General features: G+C 37.4%; 1 protein-coding gene across 1 annotated transcript; it reads right to left on the bottom strand.

The window, feature by feature from the left end:
* Positions 1-1,251: 1,251 nt before the first annotated feature.
* LOC112789236 (uncharacterized) lies at positions 1,252-4,495 on the bottom strand. Its single transcript, XM_025831045.3, has 3 exons — positions 3,868-4,495; positions 3,278-3,463; positions 1,252-1,729 (listed from the first exon to the last, which is right to left on the bottom strand). Exons 1-3 carry the CDS (start codon positions 4,366-4,368, stop codon positions 1,442-1,444), a joined length of 975 nt encoding a protein of 324 aa, XP_025686830.1. The 5' UTR covers positions 4,369-4,495; the 3' UTR covers positions 1,252-1,441.
* Between the last annotated feature and the right edge of the window lie 12,193 nt (positions 4,496-16,688).

Here is a 16,688-nt window from a genome sequence, read left to right as displayed (position 1 = left end):
ACTAGCAGAATTAAGTTAAGTCATTGAAGGTTAATTGTTAATTAATTAATAACCAATTTATAGCATGTCCATTGTTATTATTCACTGGTTTCTCAAATGAAAGAAGAACCGCGTTACAAAACAGACTTTAGATCATTTTTTATGTCCATGTGTACACAAAAATACAATTTTGACTTTTGAGTATGTAAATATATTAATGGTCTGATGGATACAGTTCGATCAACTTGATTCGAATTAGTTCGCTTGCACTCATTCTGGCCGAATTTAATAATTATGGTAATACAAGCGTATAAAGACGAAAAATAATAAGTTTAAAAAAAATCGTGTTAACAAAAGTGTATCCTCGTTATATATAGTTTTAAATTTCGATATGTAATAGTGTAAAAGGTTTATATTATTATCCAATTAAATATCGAAAATTAATTAGTTACTTTTATTAATATAAAATTTAGTTATTTTATTATATTTTGTTGGACTTGAGTTATATATTATATTAACTTGTTTGGGTTGAAAATTAAATTTTTCGCATCTCACCCGCCATCTCTACACTCTACTCTTTCCCCATTTTTTTGGACTTCTCTAATTTCAAAAACTTGTAATCCCTGATAAGAATCAAGTCCAAAATATTATACCAACTAAAATCTCGAGTTATTCATCGAATTTCGACTCCAAAAACTGATATGCATAGTTTCTTTTCATGTTTATGTCATCTTGCTAATTTCATAGAACAAACCAACATATAGCTCATTCAGAGTGCATTAGAGAACTACAATTTTATTTTTGTTGGGCTTGTTTTTCTACCTCTGTGAAGTCCAAGTTCAAAAATTTTGAAGGTGTCTTTATTGTCAAAGTAAAATTTAGACTTTCGGTTCGTCTGCTTTGGTTCTTTATTATGGACACTGGAGATGTTGATTTGAGTTTTGTAGGGAAAAAAATTGGCAGAGCACAGCAGCTTTTTTATTTTAGGTATTTTTTTCATTTTCATGCTTTTCATTTGGCTAATGAAATAACTCGTATTTTTTATCTCTTATATTAAAAGAATTTTTTTAACTTTAAGATCTTAGTGTGTTTTTATTATTGCTTTACTTAATATATTTACTTATTATTGATAGTTGCTTTCGTATTGTGTTGAGAGTAGTTCCATATTATTTTTGTGTAGATATTTATATTGTTTCTGGCTTTCTGCTGCTGAGCTCTATCATCCTGGTCTTCATCTCTATTCTATTAAGAATTTAAAACACTTTTATCAGCTTCTGTCAATAATTCGTCAACATTATAAACATGGACTGCAATTTTAGAAACAAACAACATCCAATTGAACACACGATTTACACTAAAATTGGCACGACAAGTTCTAGTAACAGAGTCAATGGGTAACAAAAAAAAATAAAGATCGATATCTTTACATGCGAGAGAGACGCCCAAGGAGAAGAGAATTAAATCAATCGTAGAGACATGAATTGATCAAGTGAAGAGGTTTTCCAAGTTTGTTGCCATGCAAGGTGACCGGACATCGGATTCTTGTGTAGAATTTGGACTTGACCAATCTTCCGAGGATATAAGCCCTTGATCTCACCACAAATGTGAGGTTTAATGGCAATGCAACACTCTCCATGTGCTGTTTCGTGTCACCGAGAACCGACACCCCGCCGTAGAGTGGAATCTGGTGGCCTAACACCACTACCACTTGCTTCCTCTGACTCTTCCTGTGCTGATAGAACTTCTGCATCTGTTATATCATTCCATTCGCAAGAGTCATTTTCATAGGTAACAGCAATTGATCATGTATTCTTTGTTGTATTAACAAAATCAAAGGATATGGATGAAGACAATGTTAGATAAATTAGTTGATTCAAAATAGTTAACTATAGAAGTGCATGATGTCCTTCCATAGAGAGGGCTAAAGCAACAAACTAATAAGTGTAGATACTTCAATATAATCTCATATAAAGTAGTTTATTTTAGATACTTTAACACTATCTCAACAAGAGTGGAGAAAATTACTTAATCTGAGTTATGGCACTTTACATTGGAACTCAAATCCAAATCCAATAACAACATCATGATATTGTAATCCAGAAATGGGAATGTGAAGAAGTTGAAGACCCTTATAGTTAACACTGAAGAGAAATAATAATAATAACATTAATAATTTAATTTTGATATTATAACATAATTTTATTCACACATCCAATTACATATTGTCATGTTAGTAAAATAACTATCTTTTAGATTGAATGAGTGAATGATCATCAGAAAATCAGATGTAATTATCCGACAAACAAATGTGACTGATCAAAATTAAACTCTAATAATAATAACAATAATAAAGAGCTTTTAAAATTAAAAAAAAATATAACCGAATAAAATAAGAAATTAACCAATATTAAATTTATAAATACTCGTGAGTTCTATTATCTTCATTTAGGCTATGTTTGATTGAAGGTAAAATGGAAGGAAAGAAAAGGGAAGAAAGAAAATGAAAAGAAAAATGATTATTTTTCATTGTTTAGTTGAAGAGAAAAATTAAAAAGAAAGGAAAATGGATGGAAAAAACCTGGTGGGATCCACCAATTTTTTTTTCTCTCCAATATTGAAAAAAAAATTCACTCAATTTCTTTCATCTTTTTCTTCCATATTTTTCTTTCTTTCATATTTTTCTTCCATCCAAACACATCTAAAAAAAATAAAAATTCACTCAATTTCTTTCCTTTCTTTTTCTTTCTATTTCCTTCTTCTCTATTTCTTTATTAATTTGCACTTTAGAGGAGTTTAATAATAATAAGAGTAGGAATGTCTGTGGGTAATTGGAATGGGGCTTCTCTTTATGGCCTAGTGTAGTGTAGTGTAATCAAATTAATACTGGTGTATCCTAATTCCTATTAAAATGGGCGTGAAACCCACGTGAAAGAGAGAGAAAGGTGCGTGTAGGATTTGATGAAGAGAAAGGAATCAAATTTTTTTCCAAGCAAAACATAGCCAATGACAAGTAGGTCCCCACAACTAGGTTAAAGGATGAATCCAGAAGAAGGAGAAGGAAAAGCAGGCTTTTTAGTTTTTATTCAGTAAACAAAAAAGCCAACAAAAGAGAACCAATCAAACAGAACCCTTGATCAGTATGTCTGTGTTCCCCAATACACTCCTCTGCTCTCTATTGCCCCATGCCCCATGCCCCATGCCCCTCCCAAACGGCCCCTTCCAATCTCTATACTCTAAAGTCAATCAAGAAATTATAATAATAATAATAATAATAATAATAAATATTAATATATGATACCTGGCCGGAGGCTAGTTTGAGTTGATAATAGTTGAGCTGAAGAGGGGTGGAGGTGACGTGGACGCCGAAAAAGGTGGCAGGGTTTCTGTATGAGATCCTCACCGTTGAGTTCAATGACAGCATATCCGTTGGCACCCCCGTTCCGTCGTTCCCAGATTGTACATTCAGATTCCAGAACACCATGTTCTGCATTTTCTTTATTAATAAATATTCTTATCCAAACTCCAAATAACTAAGCACTAGCACAAGGGAACACACAAACAATGATCGCGTTTAGGCCCCACAAATATTATTATTCAATTCAGAAACTCATGATTTGCATTATTCAAACCCCAACAACAACGGAACAACATTAAATCAAAGTTAAAAAGGAATGCAGGGCCAGAGGGAAGGTCAATTCGGTAATTACACACTCCATAATGTCTCTCACCAGCTGAAAACTTTACTGAAAGTAAGTGGTAACCTCAATGCATGAATCATGAATCACTCGTACACAAGAATTTTAAACAAAATGTAAAAACAGCGAGTCACAACTCGGATGAAACCACCGAGTTAACTCGGAGAAAATGAAGGTTTCGTTTGTTGGTTACCGTAACGGTGACGCGAGGCTTGTAACTCTTGCTGGCACCCCAAAGGATCAGAGAGAACGCGGAGAACAGGACCACGAAGAGAAGGAAGAAGCAGAAGTAGAGGCGGATGTTACGGCCGGAGTCATCATATGCGTCGTCGTCGTCGTCGTCCTCGTCACCGGCAGCTTCGGAATCGTGGCGGCTGAGCTTCTTCCAGGGTGCGAAGGAGGAGGAGGTGTGGTGGTGGTGGTGAGGGTGGCGGCTAGGGTTCTTGAGGGAGGCGGAGAAACGAGAGGTGGAGGACTCGCGGGAGTGGTGGACGGGGGAGCAGACATAGTAGTGGTGGTGGTGCTGGGGTGATGCGGCGGGGGAGGAGCCGTACGACATCTTCTCGATGACGTCATGGTTGGATGGGCTTTGGACGTAGTAGAGTGGGCGGCGTGGAGATCGCGGTGGCGACGATGTTGATTGGTCGATGCTTACGTCGGAGTCGGATTTCGTGTGCATTCTAACTCCTCCCATTGTTTTCTTCTTCTTCTTCTTTGTCTGTGTTTTTTGCTTTGCGTGTGCTTTTATGAGTTATGAACAGAGCCTGTCACAGTCGCAGAGATACACAGAAGTGGAAAATGAAGAGAGAATCGGAAGCTTTTTAATTGTTTTAAATATACTTTACAAAACGGTCACATATTATCAAAGGTTACTACACCAAATATTCAACTTAATTAGCCCTTTCTCCTCTTAATTAATTAAGACAAGACAAATATTTTTTTCACCATATCTCTCCGTCCGGCTGACTAACAGATTACTGTATATGCAAAATATAATTCCAATTCTCTATATTTATTTAAGTTGGGTAATAATATAATTATTAAATTAATTTAATTAGTTAATTTAAAAAATATAAATAATAAAATAAAAATTTACGTATAGTTATTTTTATAAAAATTAATATTTAATAATTATTTAATTAAATTATTATTTAACAATTTTTAACTATTAATTTATAAAAAAATAGTAGGTGTATAATAACAATATCTTTTATTAATATTAACTAATAATTAATATTTTATTTTTATATTATCAAATTTTAAAATTTAAAATTTTATAATTTAGTATTTAATTTTTAATATTTAAAATTGTCTGAATGTTAATAAAAAATAATACATTTTATTGATCATATAAAATTTTACATTAATTAATTAATTAATTAATTAATTAATTTCTCCTAATTTTAAGTTATAAGGAAAATTACACATATAATAAAATTTACCTTTCATTGTTGACTAACTTCCAACTAATCATGGACCAATGTAGATAACATTATGCCTGAAAGGATTTTGAAGATGATAAATTTTTAAGTTTGAGGAAGTATATCTGTATAATGGGGTTTAGAAATGTTTGATTCAATAGGATATCAGATATTTATTATCTTTGGTATTCGAATGGTTATTCTGAATAGTATGGGTGTATTGTGTTTGAGAAATTAGTAATATTTTTATCTGGATGTTTATTTTTTAACTCATTTAGAGCCAAATAAATAACTCATTATACACATTATACAAATAATTTATTGGCTCCCTAGCAAAATTCTTTAAGTTATTATAAAGGTTCAACTTTCCTGTGTTTAAACTTCCAAGTAAAAAAGGGTTTAATCAATCCGGTTTTATTTGGTAGACAATGACTTTTATAAATAATATGAATAATGTATTTTAAAATTAGTCCAATAAAATAAAAATATATTAAATCCATACAAAAATTACAAATAAAAAAAATTACTGTATGCATAATTGTATTATTTACTAAACTTATTGTCTCCTTATATTTTTTCTAATCCAATAATTTTGGAAAAATTATAAGTAATAATCATGTGTGACTGCTAGAAGTTTAAAGAATATCAGTTATTTTGGTAAGTTTTGATTTAGTAATACAATGAAAAAGGTTTAAATTATCAATCGAACGAAATTAAGTTTATATTCACTTATAATCACAATTTCTTAAATGTTAATTTTATTTATAGAAAGCTGTGAATTTATATAGAATTATAGATAAAAACGATAATTTATTTATTTATTTGTTCAAAATTAATTTTATCAATTCATATATGTTAACACTTAAAACTTTTATTAATAAAATTAAAAATTTATGTATTTGTAGAAATAATTATGTTAGATATATATATATATATATATATATATATATATATATATTAAAACTAACTACTTATATAAAATATATATTTAAAATAAATTAAATTATATATATATATATATATTTATATAAAAATATATAATATAATTGATTTTATTTTTTAATGTAAATGGAATTTTCGTCATAGAAGGTGTGCCCTTTTTGTGCTGTTTGTCACGGTAAATTTTAGAAGGTTAGATTTAACAGTGTTTGTATAGTTTTCTGGAGTGTTTGAGAATACTCTAGATGGTTCCGGAACGTTCTAGAATGTCCTAGAAGGTTCCAAAATACTCTAGAAGGTTCTAGAAGACTCTGTAAGGTCATAGAGTATTCTAGAAGAGTATAGATGTATATAGAAGTATAAAGAGTGGTATGGAATAATCTAGAAACATTTAGAGAGTTGTGGTAGGATAGATATTTGTAAAGAAGGTTCTGGATGATTAATCTGGACCGTTGATTAGATTTAATCCTAACCATCCATTGAGGAGGTGGATGGCTATAAATAGGGGTGAGAGTTAGAGTTTGGTGTGTGTGAATCATTTGTAACCATACTTGAGCAATAAAGTGTTCTTCCACCAAAGCTTCCTTTCTCTTGTGTTCTCTTGTATTCTTAGCTTTCTTGCTAAGTATTGAGGGTTAGGCTGACTTGGTCTTAGCTCAAGAGGTTGAGTAAGTCCGAGTGCCGGCACGGTAGCGTTAGAGTGTGTCCAAGGCCGTGACAATTTTGGTATCCGAGCAAGGTTCGAGAGGGAGCACAAGTGGTTTGTGGGTATGGCTTCAAATATCACCATGGAGCATGTTGAGTCACAAAGGGGAAGGGATACTATTCCTTCTCAATGGAGAGGCAAGAAGATCCGTTCTTCAAGTGAGCCTAGAGGTAAGGACTCTAACTTCTTAGAAGAAAGAGTTTCTATGTTAGAAAATGTTCTATCCTCTATGGATGAGCGCTTCCAAAGGATAGAGCATGACAAGGAGACCCTCGAGGCTCACGTGTTGGGAGAACTACATGCTTTCAAAGAAAGCATACTCCAAATTGAAGAGAAGCTTGAGAATTCCTTGAAGTTATTTGAGGAAGTTCGAGTTTGGTTCGAGGAGGCGAAATCTCAACCAACCATTATAAGGGAGACGACAAAGATTGATCTCCCCAAACCAAAGGAGTTCAAGGGTGTAAGGGACGCTCGCGAGGTGGAGAACTTCCTATGGCAAATGGAGAGGTACTTCGAAGGCCAAGGGGTGGTCGAAGAAGCAATAAAGGTACGCACTGCAGCTCTCTACCTTTCTGATAATGCTACTTTGTGGTGGAGGAGAAAGTGCGTAGATATGGAAAAGGGTACTTGCAACATAGCCACATGGGAAGATTTCAAAAGGGAATTGAAAAGACAATTCTTCCCTGAAAATGTGGTTTATGAAGCAAGGAAGAAGTTGAGGGAGTTGAAGCACAAGAGTACAATTAGTGACTACGTAAAGGAGTTTACTACTCTCACGCTTCAAATCCCCAACTTAGCATCAGAGGATGCATTGTTCTTCTTCATTGATGGACTCCAACCTTGGGCAAAGCAAGAACTACAAAGAAGGAATGTTAAGGATGTCGATGAGGCCATCGTGGTGGCCGAATCACTCACTGAGTGTCATAGGGGAGACTCTAAACCTAAGTCTTCCTCCAAGCCTAGTTTTGCTAAAGGTGGGGGAGACAAAGGGAAGAGTTTCTCAATCAAGAAGGAAGGAACATACTCTTCAAAGAAAGAGTACGAGGAAAAGAAGAAGGCTTTCGTGCCCAAAGGAGGATGCTTCGTGTGCAAGGGGCCACACCAAATGAAGGACTGTCCCAAGCTAAGGACTCTGGCATCTATCGCCAAGGAACGAGAAGCTCAAACTCAAGTAACTGAGTGTGTTGGATCCATCCAACACATAAATGTTGTGAAGGGCAAAGAGGCAAGCACCGCAGAAAAGAAAGGCTTGATGTATGTCAAAGCCTTTATCAATGAAAAATCCGTCATGGCTATGATCGACACTGGTGCTACACACAACTTCATCACGCCTGATGAAGCAAAGAGGCTTGGGTTGAAGATCACCGAAAAGAATGGCTGGTTCAAACCCGCGAATACCAAGGGTGAACCCCTTAAGGGAGTAGCAAAAGGGGTTGAGATGACTCTTGGTTCTTGGAAGGGCCTTGTGGATTTCTCAGTAGCACCCATGGACGATTTTAAAATAGTCATCGGACTCGATTTGCAAAGAAAAGCAAATATAATACCTATGCCATACTACGACGTAGTATGCGTCATGGAGAAAGGGTCTCCATGCATGGTCCCTACAGTCTCTAAAGTTGGAGGACCACCGATACTCTCTGCTATGCAACTCAAGAAAGGGTTCAAGAAGGGAGAGACTACATATTTGGCTCTATTACAAGAGGAGTCAACATCCGAAAGAGAAGACGTTCCTCCCAAAATCAAGGAAGTCCTTGAAGAAAATAAGGATGTGATGCCTCCCGAGTTGCCAAAACAACTACCACCTAGGAGGAAGGTGGACCACAAGATTGAATTGGAGTTAGGAGCAAAGCCGCCCGCCTCAACACCTTATAGGATGGCACCGCCAGAACTCGATGAGTTGAAGAAGCAACTCAAGGATTTGCTAGATGCTGGGTTCATCCGTCCATCGAAGGCACCTTATGGCGCACCAGTCTTGTTCCAAAAGAAGCATGATGGTTCATTGAGGCTATGCATCGACTATCGAGCACTTAACAAGGTAACCATCAAGAACAAATATCCCATTCCTTTGATAGCCGATTTGTTTGATCAACTTGGTAGAGCCAAGTGGTTCTCAAAGCTAGATTTGAGGTCAGGATATCACCAAGTGAGAATTGCCGATGGTGATGAGCCTAAGACCACGTGTGTCACGAGGTATGGATCGTATGAGTGGTTGGTGATGCCTTTTGGCTTGACCAACGCTCCTACGACCTTCTGTACCTTGATGAATGAGATCTTTCGACCTTACCTTGATCGGTTTGTAGTGGTCTACTTGGATGACATTGTTGTCTATAGCAATACTTTGGAGGAACATGTAGAACACTTACGAACCGTGTTCAAGATCTTGCGAGAGAATAACCTATATGTGAAGAAGGAAAAGTGTTCCTTTGCAAGGGACGAAGTCCACTTCTTAGGACACATCATTAAAGATGGAACTCTCTGCATGGATCAAGGAAAAGTGAAGGCTATCAAAGAGTGGGAACCTCCAAACAAGGTATCTGAATTGAGGTCATTCCTTGGGTTGGCTAATTACTATCGGAGGTTTATCAAGGGATACTCCGCCAAGACTGCACCATTAACTGATCTTCTCAAGAAGAACCACTCTTGGGAATGGTCAAAGGAGTGTCAAAAGGCTTTTGATGAGTTGAAGGCTGCTATCACAGAAGGACCAGTACTAGCACTACCCGACTACTCAAAGGTGTTTGAAGTACACACTGATGCTTCTGACTACGCTATTGGAGGAGTTCTGATGCAAGAAGGACATCCTATTGCCTTTGAGAGTCGCAAGTTGAATGATACAGAGAGACGATACACTGTCCAAGAGAAGGAGATGACCGCAGTGGTGCATTGTCTGAGAACTTGGCGTCACTATTTGCTTGGTTCACACTTCATCGTCAAGACAGACAATGTGGCTACAAGCTACTTCCAAACTCAAAAGAAGTTAAGCCCCAAACAAGCTAGGTGGCAAGACTTCTTGGCTGAGTTTGATTTCGAATTCGAATACAAGTCAGGCAAGACTAATGTGGTAGCAGATGCGCTGAGTCGCAAGGCTGAGTTGGCGGCCATTTCTATGGTTGAAGGAGATATTGTGCATACCATCAAGGAAGGGTTGCATCACGATCCATTAGCCAAAAAGTTGGTGGAGTTGGCTAGAGAAGGTAAGACCAAAAGATTTTGGTTAGAAAACAACCTTCTCTACACAAAAGGGAGAAGACTATACGTTCCTAAATGGGAAAATCTGAGAAGGAAGTTGGTAAGAGAATGCCACGACACCAAGTGGGCTGGTCACCAAGGTCAGCGAAGGACCTTAGCTCTCATTGAATCTTCTTATTATTGGCCTCAAATGAGAGATGAAGTGGAGAGCTATGTGAAGACCTGTCTTGTGTGCCAACAAGATAAGATTGAAAACAAGACACCAAGCGGGTTGTTGGAACCTCTGCCTCCATCAGAGCGACCATGGGAAAGTGTCTCTCTAGATTTCATCTCTGCCTTACCGAAGTCTGAGGGGTTTGGATCTATTCTCGTGGTAGTGGATCGATTTTCGAAGTATGCTACCTTTATACCTGCCCCTACTGACTGCACTGCAGAGGAAGCAGCACGACTATTCTTCAAGAATGTGGTGAAATACTGGGGATTGCCTAAGAGCATCATTAGTGATCGAGATCCACGCTTCACAGGACGACTATGGACAGAGCTGTTCAAACTCCTTGGGTCGGAGCTTTATTTCTCAACAAGCTTCCATCCTCAAACCGATGGGCAGACTGAGAGAGTGAATGCTTTACTTGAGTGTTACTTGAGGCATTTTGTAAGCGCTAATCAGAAAGATTGGACAAAACTCCTAGACATTGCTCAATTCTCATACAATCTGCAAAGGAGTGAGTCTACAGGGAAGAGCCCATTCGAGATTGTGACTGGACAACAGCCGCTTACACCTCACTCTCTTTCTTCCTCTTACTCAGGGAAGAGCCCTGGAGCTTATCATATGATTAAGTCATGGGAAGAACAAGCAGATGTCACTCGTTCTTACCTCGACAAAGCTGCCAAGAGGATGAAGAAATGGGCAGATAAGAAGAGGAGGCATGCAAGCTATCAAGTGGGAGACAAGGTAATGATCAAACTTCTTCCACAACAATTCAAAGCCTTTCGCAAGGTTCATAAAGGCTTAATCCGCAAATACGAAGGGCCATTTGAGATCATTGGACGTGTTGGGGAGGTTGCTTACAAAGTACAACTTCCTCCCTCTATGAAGATTCACCCGGTCTTCCATGTGAGTATGCTTAAACCATATCACGAAGACCAAGATGAACCGAGTAGAGGTGATTCGAGTCGTGCTCCGCCTGTGGTGATTAGATCCTTTGATAAAGAAATCGAAGAGATCTTAGCTAATCGCGTCGTGCGACGAAGAGGAGTACCACCAAGTATCCAATACTTGATCAAGTGGAAAGGACTTCCGATAACTGAAGCTAGTTGGGAAGCTCGTGAAGATCTGTGGCAATTCCAAGAACACCTAGAGCGCTATCATGAACAGAACGCGACGAGGACGTCTGCGCATTAGGTGGGGGAGAATGTCACGGTAAATTTTAGAAGGTTAGATTTAACAGTGTTTGTATAGTTTTCTGGAGTGTTTGAGAATACTCTAGATGGTTCCGGAACGTTCTAGAATGTTCTAGAAGGTTCCAAAATACTCTAGAAGGTTCTAGAAGACTCTGGAAGGTCATAGAGTATTCTAGAAGAGTATAGATGTATATAGAAGTATAAAGAGTGGTATGGAATAATCTAGAAACATTTAGAGAGTTGTGGTAGGATAGATATTTGTAAAGAAGGTTCTGGATGATTAATCTGGACCATTGATTAGATTTAATCCTAACCATCCATTGAGGAGGTGGATGGCTATAAATAGGGGTGAGAGTTAGAGTTTGGTGTGTGTGAATCATTTGTAACCATACTTGAGCAATAAAGTGTTCTTCCACCAAAGCTTCCTTTCTCTTGTGTTCTCTTGTATTCTTAGCTTTCTTGCTAAGTATTGAGGGTTAGGCTGACTTGGTCTTAGCTCAAGAAGTTGAGTAAGTCCGAGTGCCGGCACGGTAGCGTTGGAGTGTGTCCAAGGCCGTGACATGTTGCGTTGAAAAATTTGTTTGAACGCGTTGGCAATAAATATATTTATGGCTTTATTTATAGCATATCTTCTCTTACTCAATCGGATCATTTCTTGTATAGTAGGCCAATTTATTTGGAAAGATGGCTTCCGCAAATAAGATATTATATCATTTACGACTTTGTTAAACTTCTCTGGCTTATTATTTTGCCTTTTCAAGTCCATTCTTTATACCTCGTCACAAATTTATAAACCATATCGTTTATGCAAAAGAAATATTAATTTTCTTCGTTAAGTACATATTAAATATTCTTAAATTTTGGTATTTTAATATTAGTAGTACAATCTTTGGTGGATTGGGGGTTTATCACGCAATTCCAAACACTCAAATTCTTTGGTGATTTGTGGGAAGCAGAGACAGGCACACTAAACTCGAAGGTTTTACCTTCCTCGTGTATCTGACTTATTTTGTTTTGTGTGAGTGACTTATTTCTTAAGCTACGTTTTTCTTTTGTCCTCTCTTTCCGAGTGAGTGGTTGAATACTTGAATTGAAATAGAATTAGAGTTGATATATAGGCTTCAAGGGTTATGGGTGCGATAGGACACTAATTCACCCTGTTTTGAGAAAGAAAATATTCTTAATAAATAAATACCTTTGTGGGGTTTAAGAATGCATGATCAACAAGGAGTGTGGGGCCAAATTTCATGCATTTTTGTTTTGGGTGACAATTTTTCATGCATTAAAAGACATGAAGGTTTTAGTCTTGGTTTGCGGATTTGCGCAGGCAGTAGTGAGTCTAAGATTTATTTCTTTTTTCTATAGTATTTTTTAGTTTAGAAAAAATTTCAGGTCGTGAAATTGATAGTTGAAAATCGTTAGATAAAAATTTAATTAAATAAGTCAAATTATCTAACGGCTCTCAACTATCAACTTTACATAAAGTCGACTGCACCTGAGTTTTTTAACATATTAAAGACTATTTTATTATGAATTTAAATTTTATTTTAAAATTTTATTAATTAATAAATTATTACATATATAATATATGATATAAATTTTAATACTTATTTAAATAGATGAAAGGATTAATTATTCCATTAATCTAAATTAGTTGTCTAGAACGCTCGTCGTAAGGACACTAACATGGAAAGTGGTCCCATTGTTTCCATTAGGATAGGGCTTTGGGTGAGGTTGTGGACCCTCCTTCCATTCTCAACGTTTGATTATTGGGCTCACAAGTCAACAAAATTAGCCCACAGTGAATGGTTTTTATACTAGTCCTTGCCTCCTTGGCTACCAAAATCGAGGGCCTAGTACACTAGTACTAGCCTCCACTTTTGGATCACATGGAAGCCAGAGATGGATTAAATATGTGATCCCTTGAAAACTGAAATATGCAGGTGACAAGAATTTTGTTTTACAATATTTTTTAATTTGGTTATATTTTTATATCTTTTTTATTTTAAAATGAAGTGTTATTAAATAGAAAATAGTGTGATATTAATTTCGAACTTGGGATATTTTGTGTTAGAAACAAGAGACTAAGAGAGTAATATGAAAAGTGTATTATTGAGTTGTGATCAAAGGTACCATATACAAGGAGTATTTATAGGTGGTAAATGAATCAGAGCAATAAAGAGATAGAATCCTACAATTAATATACAGATATACTAGACGATACTAATTGATCTAAATTGATTCTAATGATTCTCTAACAGAACTGCCACGAGAAAACGCAGATGGAACTGCCACGAGAGAGCACAAACGGAATTGCCACGAGAGAACGCAGACGGAATTGCCATGAGAGAACACAGACGGAACTGCCACGAGAGAACGCAGACGGAACTGCCGAAAGAGATCGAAAACTATATGATTTCTTCATGAGAATAGGTAAGTAGCGGATGACAATGGTGTTTGATCATTCAACTTGAAAAAAATACAAGACAGAAAAATAGGCTAGTCGGTGAGGTAAAAAAGCAGAATGACAAAAGGGAAAGAAGAAAGGCATAGAAAAAAAATACAAAAATTACGATGATTTCACCACAAGGAAAACAACATATCCTCTTCAAGGAGGATACCATGGAAGAGGATACCATGGCTCTGATACCATGTTAGAAACAATAGACTAAACTGGAGAAAGGGTTTATGTATTATTGAGTGTATTCAAGTTGTCTATTCAAGTTGTCTTATTTATAGGTACTAAGAGAATCGTAATAATAAAGACGTAATCTCCTATAATAAATATTCAGATATATTAAATAATACTAATTGATGCTAATTGATCCTAATTATATTCTAACATCCCTCCTCAAACTCAAGTGACAATTTGAGTTTGAAACTTATTTAAAACAACGAAGTAAAGAAAAAAACTGCATAAACTAATAAAACGGGTGCAGACGAAAACTGTCGGAAGGAAATGCAGATGGAACTGCCGCTTGTCTAAAGGAAGCGCAACTGCCGCTATCTGAAGGAAGTGCAGACGGAACTGCCACAAAGAAACGCACACAGAACTGCCACAAAGAAACATAGACAAAACGCAGACGAAATTGCCACGAGAAAACGCAGATGGAATTGCCACGAGAGAACACAACGAACTGCCACGAGAACGCAGACGGAACTACTGTAAGAGAGCGAAAACTATATGATTTCTTCATGAGAATAGGTACACAATGGTGTTTGATCATACGACTCGAAAAAAAAAGACAGAGAAAATAGGCTAGTCGATGAGGTGAAAAAGTATCAAAGGAGTGAAAAAATGAGAAGAAGAATGGCATAAAAAAATGCAAAAACTACGGTGATTATAACCTATCCTTTTCAAGGAGGATATCATGGCTCTGATACCATGTTAGAAACAAGAGACTAAACTGGGGGAAAGGATTTGTGTGTCTATTCAAGTTGTCTATTCAAGAGCTTAGGTCTTTTTTTTCACTGAATATTAGTTCATAGCCCCACTATTTTTTTCCTTTCCGGCATTGTTCTTTGGCCTCTTTTTTCGTTCCCTTTTCGACGCTTTGGTTCGTCACCCCCGTAACCATCTTGTTCATCTTGTCGCCGTGATTCCAACGCAATCAAAACCGACGCCATCTGCTGTCAGACGCGTTGCCACGCGCCGCCGAAAAGTCCGGAAACGTGTCGGGTGATGAGATTTCGTGAAGATATCAACAGTCTGATCTAGTGTTCCAACAACAATGAGACGAACAGCATCAATAAGGATATGTTACCAAACAAAGTGACAATCAATCTCAATGTGTTTGGTGCGTTCATGAAACACATAATTATGGGCAATCTGAATAGCACTGCGGTTATCACAAAAAATATCAGTAGGAGACGACTGAGGAGCACCCAGATCTTCGAGAAGCCAACGAACCGAGATAACCTCAGCAGTGGTGTCAGCGAGGGCACGGTACTCAGCTTCTGTATTTGAGCGAGCAGTGAACGTTTGCTTCTTAGCACGCCAAGAAATGAGAGCGTCGCCAAGAAACAAACAGTAACCAGTAGTAGAACGACGATCAATGGGATCACCAGCCCAATCAGCATTGGAGTAAGCCTGAAGAGACAAAGAAGAATGAGCAGAGAAAAAAATGTCATGAAATAGAGTGCCTTTGATGTAGCGAAGAATGCGAAGAACTGCCGCATAGTGAGTAGTACGAGGAGCTGACAAGAACTGGCTAAGTACATGAACCGGATAGGTGATGTGTGGTCGGGTGACAGTCAAGTAGACGAGACCGCCAACTAACTGTTGATAGAGAGTCAGATTATCCAAAACAGTGTCATCCATAGGGGTAAATCGAACATTAGGCTCAAGAGGAGTGGACTCAGTGCGACTATCTGTAATCCCAGCGTGAGCAAAAAGATCTGAAGCATACTTAGCCTGAGAGAGATAGATGCCATCATCGGTGGAGATGACATCGAGACCAAGAAAATAGCTGAGAGAACCAAGATCTTTCATCTCAAAGGTACGGTGAAGTGAGGTCTTGAGATCAGGGATACCATCAACATCATCTCCAGCAATGATCATGTCATCAACATACAAAAGTAGAAGAACAACTCCACATTCGCTTTTACGAATGAAGAGGGCATTCTCATAAGGGCTAGAAGTAAAGCGAAGACTGCATATGGTAGTGCTGAACTTGTCACACCATTCACGAGGAGCTTGCTTAAGTCCATAAAGTGCCTTGCGAAGGAGACAAACCTTATTAGAAGGACAAGCATATTCTGGAGGTGGTATCATATAGACTTTCTTTTTCAAATTCCCATTAAGAAATGTATTCTTCACATCCATCTGACTGAGACCATTTTTTAACCGCGGTAATAGCAAGAAGAGCTCTAACAGACATAAGACGAGCGACAGGAGCAAAAGTATCTTCATAATCAATACCATACTCTTGCGTATAACCTTGAGCAACCAAACGGGCCTTATAACGGTCAATAGAGCCATCAGAGCGAGTCTTGATCATGTATACCCATCTACTGCCCACAACTTCCTGATCAGAAGGAGGATCAACCAAATTCCAAGTGTGGGCTTTGTCAAGTGCCTGTATTTCCTCCTGCATTGCTTGTTGCCAATTTGGGTTTGAAGAGGCTTCTCTAAATGTCTTAGGTTCATGTTGATGAAGAATAGTAGAAAAGCGATGGTAATCAAGAAGATGAGGATGTGAATTCCTTACCCTAGAAGAACGAGCAGGAGGAGGAGGCATGACGGTAGAAGCAGGATCATCGTTCGGTCTGGAATCATCGGGAGATGGAGAAGGCGGAAGAACAGGAGGCTGTGGAGGGTCACTCGAGATAGACTCTGTAGAATCATCACTAGGAAAA

This window comes from Arachis hypogaea, chromosome 3 (genome assembly GCF_003086295.3).
Source record: "Arachis hypogaea cultivar Tifrunner chromosome 3, arahy.Tifrunner.gnm2.J5K5, whole genome shotgun sequence".
In the NCBI taxonomy this organism is placed as follows: domain Eukaryota; kingdom Viridiplantae; phylum Streptophyta; class Magnoliopsida; order Fabales; family Fabaceae; genus Arachis; species Arachis hypogaea.
Note: the sequence above shows the minus strand (reverse complement) of the source record. Positions and strands in the feature narration are given on the sequence as shown.